This window comes from Diplotaxodon limnothrissa, linkage group LG18, assembly GCF_057381915.1.
Source record: "Diplotaxodon limnothrissa isolate DT_005_m linkage group LG18, D_limnothrissa_male_GT1.1, whole genome shotgun sequence".
NCBI classification, from domain to species: domain Eukaryota; kingdom Metazoa; phylum Chordata; class Actinopteri; order Cichliformes; family Cichlidae; genus Diplotaxodon; species Diplotaxodon limnothrissa.
In genome coordinates this window covers 38,310,934-38,317,782 of record NC_140613.1, presented here as the reverse complement: position 1 = coordinate 38,317,782, position 6,849 = coordinate 38,310,934, and the positions used below count along the sequence as shown (strand labels likewise).

Below are 6,849 nucleotides of genomic sequence, written 5' to 3'. Positions count from 1 at the left end.
TCTTGCTGTCCCGTGAACAACATCGGCGTGGTGTTAATTGTTTGCTGTTTTCGCGATCGCGTCGCCCATGAGGATATCACCAGGTAAACTCGCCACATTTTTAAACATTTTGTTGTTCAACAGCATCAAGACTGACGGAGTGTGTTTGAGACAACCTCACAAGTGTCACAGGTGACACATTTGGCGTTTTTTTGCTGGTCTGTAGGTAGCAGCTCCTGAAACGCAAGACTGCCACACATCTGTTCGACTAACGCCAGTTGATCTAAACGCCAGTAGATCTGGAACACCGGTCCTGCAGCATAAGGCTGGTCTCCTTGATCCACCGTTAGCATCGGAGGGGACGTTTGGAGGGGGAGGGGGGATGAGTGTATATCTGCATGTGTATATATATGTCTCTCTCTCTCTCTCTGTGTGTGTGTGTCCAGAGTTCAGCTGAGACAGTGTCCTTCGCCCTGCCAGGCAACGTAAACGCTTTTCATGTTCATGTTCAACAAATAGCTAAGAGAAATTAAAAATGTTCCCCTAACCAAGAGCCAAGAGGGTCTCCAGGTTATTTATTTATTTATTTATTGGAATTTTTGTATTTATTTATTGGAATTTTTGTATTGCTCTCCAAGCGTTGTCTAGTTTATCTTCAATTAAAAATATTTTTCTGGGGTATGGTCGATAGGGGTGGGCAGGAAAAACAAGTAAAAAAACCCCTTTATCAATAAAATGACCCAGATTTGGTATTCACCATTGTGTTCCTCTTGCTTTGTTTAACATCAGAGATACTGGCTGTACATAGAGCGTATATGTAAATACGTTTTGACTATTTAATTTTCTGCCATACTTATTATACTTATTGAAATTATTTTGAAAGTATAATAGGCCGGAACTAACGACGCGTGTTTGTGTGTACGTCTACGTTTCCGACCGAGCATTTTAAAACAGGAACCAAATGCTGATGCAGACTACAGCACGTTAACTTTTTGGATTATATTTGAGTCTGTAACGTATTTCACTGCACTCACTTTCTCTTAAATCAGTAGCTGTGTTACACACTAAAAGGCGAAGCCGGTGAGAATCAGCAAAAAGGCGAAAACGACTGCGAGAGATCGCGAGTGAGTGAACGATGTGAGGGTGTGTGGGTTGCCAGAATGAGTAGATGTTAAAGTGAAAGTTCAGATTTATATTTTGGCAACGGCACTGAACCAAAGACGATCGCTACTTGTGACACAGAAAACAAAACTAGTTACTTGAAAATAATACTAGTGACGGTTTCTTTGAACCAAAGTATCCTATTTTTAATCCTTTGCTGTGTCAGAGACAATATATAGAGAAACATGGCACTGAATGGTAATCAGTTGATGAATAACAGCAACGATGGTGGCAAAAGTGGCTTTCAAGAGGAAAAGCTTTTAATAAAAAACGTATTTTAAGCCAAAGACAGCAAACTGTTTGATGATTCGATACTTTTTGTATCCAGGTGACCTTTGAAATTAAAATTCAGACAGCGGTCCAAATTTGCTTCTAAGATTAAAACGTAGTTGTATTCTATTCCTATACTTGTATGTATGTATAAAAAGTATTTTTTGTTCTTGATGCTTATTGATGTTTTTATGTTCACATTTTAATCTCCTAATTTTAAATTGGTATCTAACAAATGAAATGCCAAGATGATCCAAAGGGGAAAAATATAAAGGTTTGATTTGAGAAATTGGGCAGTGATCAGAATGTTTAAAGCTGTAAAGGTGGTCTACAAAAACGGTTATAGACACAGCCATTTACTCCATTCTACTTTGTGTTGTTAGTGCCTGGAAGAATGTCCAGATTCATTTATGACTTCTTGATGTTTTTCTGGCCATATTTCTGCACAGACATTAGTGCTACTGGGTTTGTCTCTGCAGTCATGATTCTGGTGGACCCTGGGCTGTACATCGGCACTGCAGCTAACCTCAACGACCACCAGGAACTGGTCGGTGCGAACATCAGTCACATCCTGTCTGTAGATTCTGTAGACCCCAGCCCACTGTTTCCTGATGATAGAGCCTTTGTTAGGAAGTGGATTGATGTCTTAGATGAAGAGACTTCAGACCTCCTCAGTTACATGGACACCAGTTTCCGGTTCATTAAAGAGGCTGTAGATGGTGGCCGGGCTGCACTGGTTCACTGGTAAGGCAATTTTATATATCAAATCGCAATATTGTGATTTTTAAAAAAAATGCTCCTTTTATTTTACTCAAGCTTGTGAAAATATGCAATGTGAAACAATCGTGTTAAGTGTCAAACCGCAAACATGGTTTTGTGTGTGTTTTAGTCAGGCTGGTCGGAGTCGCAGTGCCACCATTGTTACTGCTTATCTAATGAAGAGATACAAACTGGGATTCACTGAGGCTTATCATAGACTAAAGAGTCTCAAACCAGATGTACAGTAAGTTTGTGTTTCACTTTAAAGTACTGTTATTTGTATTTAATGTTTATTAAATCCCCCAGAGATTATATTTCTTACTCCACACATAAAATTTACATTTTTTTTTTAAAAATTCTCTAAAGCACACTTGCTTGTATGTATGTCTTTTAGGGTCAACAGTGGTTTTGAGGAGCAGTTGTGTCTGTACGAAGCAATGCAGTGTGAGGTGGATACCTCCAGTCCTCTGTACAAACAATACAGACTGACCAAGATCACTGAAAAATACCCTGGTAACCACACACACACATTCTGAGATTATAGTTATAATTTAAGAACAAGAAAGCACAACAAAAATAATGAGAAGTGCTCAAATGTTTATGTTTTCTTTCTGTATGTGTGCATGTGTTTGAGCAGAGTTACAGAAGGTGCCTAGGGAGGTGTTTGCTGTTGACCCTGCCCACTCCAGCTCCTCTGAAGCATCCTATCGATGCAGGAAGTGCAGGTGAAAAATGGAAGCTGAATGCTTCAAATTACATGTGTCTTTAATATGAATAAGCTGATGGCACACACAAAAACAAAACAGTTTGTTAAGTTGATGATTTTACTTCTTAGCTCAACAGTCCACAGTTTAATTTATGACTCACAGCCGATCATAGCAAACTATTTACAGTGTTGTGAAAAAGTGTTTGCCAACTTCCTGATTTCCTTTTTTTGGTTTTGTTTGTCATACTTAAATGTTTAAAGTAAGCGCAAAATGCATTTTCTAAATGAAGGTGTTCATTTTTAAGGGGAAAACAAATCCAAACGTACAGGGCCCTGTGTGACTGTCAGTCTGGAAAATTCCTACACAACTCTGTAAAAGGCAAAAACACGGAACAGGGGTTAAACTTCCCTGGAGTAGCCAGCCGACCAAAATTACAACCAGAGCGCAGCAATGACCTATTCAAGAGGTCACAAAAGACCCCAGAGGAACATTCAAAGAACTGCAGGTCACATGTACCTCAGTTAAGGTCAGTGTTCATGACTCCACCATAAGTAAGAGACTGGGCAAAAATGGCCTGCATGGCAGAGTCAAAAACCACTGCTGAGCAAAAGGAACAAAAATGCTCATTTCAGTTTTGCCAGAAAACGTCTTGAAGATGCCCAATACTTTTGGGAAAATACTCTATGGACTGACAAGACAAAAGTTGAGCTTTTTGGAAGGTGTGTCCCATTATATTTGGCATAAAAGTAACACAGCATTTCAGAAAAGGAGCAACATTACCAATAAGTAAAAAATGGCGGTGGTAGTGCGATGCTCTGGGGCTGTTTTGCTGCCGCAGGACCTGGAAGACTTCCTGTGGTAAATGGAACCATGAATTCTGTCGTCTACCAAAACATCCTGATGGAGAATGTCCGGGCAGCTGTGCGTGACCTCAAGCTGAAACGCACTTGGGTTTTGCAGCAGTACAATGATCCAAAACACACCAAGTCCACTTTTGAATGGCTTAAGAAAAATAAAATGAAGACTTTGAAGTGGCCTAGTCAAAGTCCTGACTTGAATCCGATTGAGATGCTGTGGAAAAACTGCATCATTGTCTCACCTGATGCAGGAGGAGCTAAGAGGGTCACATCAAAAAGGTTTGCGGACGAAACTGATACCTTCAGTGTGGCTGAATTGCAACAATTCTACAAAGATGAGTGGACCAAAATTCCTCCATGTTGCTGTAAGAGACTCATTGCCAGTTATCGCAAACGCTTGATTGCAGTTGTTGTTGCTAAGGGTGGCCCAACCAGTTATTATGGTTAGGGGGCAATCACTTTTTCACACCAATGTATCCTGGTATTGGTATTAAGTTTGTCTCGAAGTTTGTACATCTTGGATAGGATATGTAATTTCCTAATGTAATCTAAGGAATCCAAGGAACTGAGTGACTCTTCTTCTGAATGGAGAAAAGGAGGTATTCAGCCTGGTGTGTGTGCCAGTTTGAGCTACAGCTTCTGCAGGCAGTAACCTCCACTTTCTCCTTGCAGTCGAACTCTATTTCGTGGCTCCAGTATTCTCAGTCATTTAGTAGGAGAAGGAGCTTCGGCCTTTAGTCACAAAAAGGCCAGTAACCTTACTGGTAAGAAGACATACTGTGAACATTCACTCAATAAATTATTGACAATGTCATTTTTAATTAGTATCTGGGTATTCTTTTTTCTTTTTTTAATTTCATTGACTTTTTTTCACCCACATGTTCTTTTTTTTATGTTGCAGAGATACAGCTGCCCTAGATTAACAGTATTAATATTAACATATTTCATATTTCTATTAACGGATGCCCCACCTATATTTACAAGCTAGTTAATCAGAAAATATAATTACTGATGTTATCCAGGAATTTTCAAATGAACTTTTTTGCAATAAAGCTGAAAAACAATAGTAAAGCACTTTTTTTTTTTTCCCCAAGAGATTTAGTTTTAGTTATTTATTTACTTGCATTCCTTAAAACATTCTAGTGGTTGAATGTTGAGTAATGTAATTTATGACTTGTGTGACGGCTCAAATTTTGGCATTAAAATGTGAATTCAGTTTTTTTCATCTAATAAATAATAATATATATATTTTTTAGTTTTAAGCAAGTTTCAGATTGATTTCTAAAATAGATTTTAAGATATTTGTTTTCTTAGTTTTATGACAGATTTGTTATCTCTGATATGATTTTACATTGTGTTGACATGGCTAAACTGAAGAAAGCTTGACTGTTTCAAACTGGCTTCACAGTACATCCATACATCCATAAAAAAGACTACAAAGTAATCGCACTTACTGAACTTGTAATCTTTCGATGTGTTGTTGTTCAGGAGAGGTCCAGTGTACATCTTACTTTATTGAGCCAGTGCAATGGATGGAGCAAGCCTTACTTGGAGTGATGGATGGACAGGTAAAAAACTTGTCATCTTTTCTCTTGCATCATTGTTTGTTACCCCCCAACAACTTTTGAGCAAATATGAATGTTTGATATGACCACCTTTTGCTAATTTACAGTTCTTGTTCATTCTCTCTTCCTTTCTTTTATATATTTGTGTGTGTGTAGCTGCTGTGTCCTAAGTGTAACTGTAAGCTGGGCTCATTCAGCTGGTGTGGAGATCAGTGTTCGTGTGGCCGTTGGGTCACTCCCTCCTTCCAGTTGCACCACAACAGAGTGGACGAGATCCGGCAGCTGAACATAATGAAATAACACTTCCTTATAGTCTGTAAGAAAGGGAATAATCATCATGCATAAAGACATACTCCAGTTTGTAACATGAAAAAGTGATTCAATTATTATCTGAAATACATAATGTAAATAAATACAAATGTAAATATCATTTATCTAAGAATTGTTGCAGGTACTTTTATGTTTCACTGATTAGTATACAACAATACTGTGTGTGTATCTGGGGTTTTTCACCATAAACTAACAAATAAAAAAGAAAATGTCTGCCTTTCACACAAAGAGTGGACCATATGTTTTTGAATTTGAATATTTCATGTTTAAGCTATGAAAGGCGCAATGTGTATCTTAAGCAAATGCACTTATTCGTTATGCTGTGTCCTGACATTGATAATCACCTGCCTCATTCTGTCCTAGTTGAAAGTCTTAAAGTAAACTTTTTATACAGATTAATTGCAGCGTGAGTTATCATGGGATCAATGAGCCCACACTGAAGAAAAACTGATAATTGAAAACATTTACATTTTCTTTATATAGCACCAAATCACAACAATTGACTCAAATTGGTTTATCTTGTAAGGTAAAGACCCTAAAATTGTTGAGAGAAAACCCCAACAGTAAAAAAAAAAACAAAACAGGACAGAGTCAGGGGAGGGAGACAGGGCAACAGACAAGCTATGGAAGAGAGAGATTAATCATAAGTAATGATTAAATGCAAAATGGCATATAAAACACCCAGTAACTTAAAAGAGGTGAGTGAAGAAGAAACACTAAGCACATCATGGAAGCCCCCAGCAGCCTAGGCCTATTACAGCTGTCGATCTTCAAAGCCCAGGGGCCCGTACTTCGTACCTCGCTAAGTAGGTTAGCTGGATTTGATTGTTGACGATTTCGTGTGATCCTGGATCGTTCGGTTCCCCGAAGCTCATCCGGGACTTGCTGCCATAGCAACAGAGCCGTAAGCGTAAACCTGCTCGGGAGCAGGTTCACTTTATGTAAACAGGATTAGATCGCGGCCACGCAGGTATGTCTGCTTCATTTATACGAAAGCAACAGCGATATTCCACCACTGTTTCACCATAAATAAATATTATCAATGTAACTAAAGATAATGCAGCACTTGATCCTGCAGCACTTGATCCATTTATTGATTTCATACAGATACATACAGGTCATTTCCTAAAAAAGGGAAATGTACTATTAACATTCTATTACATGTATGTGATTATTACAGATGTAATTCATATTTCAGAGTAGTAATTGGAAATTACTTCG

At 38.4% G+C, this 6,849-nt stretch overlaps 1 protein-coding gene across 3 annotated transcripts; it reads left to right on the top strand.

Annotated features, from left to right (window-relative positions):
• The first annotated feature begins 621 nt into the window (after positions 1 to 621).
• Positions 622 to 5,656, top strand: dusp12 (dual specificity phosphatase 12). Of its 3 annotated transcripts, none has more exons than XM_085377929.1 (8): positions 622 to 1,103; positions 1,890 to 2,154; positions 2,300 to 2,413; positions 2,564 to 2,682; positions 2,807 to 2,894; positions 4,406 to 4,497; positions 5,222 to 5,301; positions 5,455 to 5,656. In XM_085377929.1, the coding sequence occupies exons 2-8, from the start codon at positions 1,892 to 1,894 to the stop codon at positions 5,596 to 5,598; spliced, it is 900 nt and encodes a 299-aa protein (XP_085234055.1). In that variant the 5' UTR covers positions 622 to 1,103; positions 1,890 to 1,891; the 3' UTR covers positions 5,599 to 5,656. The 3 variants fall into 3 exon arrangements, with proteins under 3 accessions (XP_085234055.1, XP_085234054.1, XP_085234053.1); XM_085377928.1 differs by having other exon boundaries at positions 1,860 to 2,154; XM_085377927.1 differs by lacking the exon at positions 622 to 1,103 and having other exon boundaries at positions 1,740 to 2,154.
• Positions 5,657 to 6,849: the final 1,193 nt, after the last annotated feature.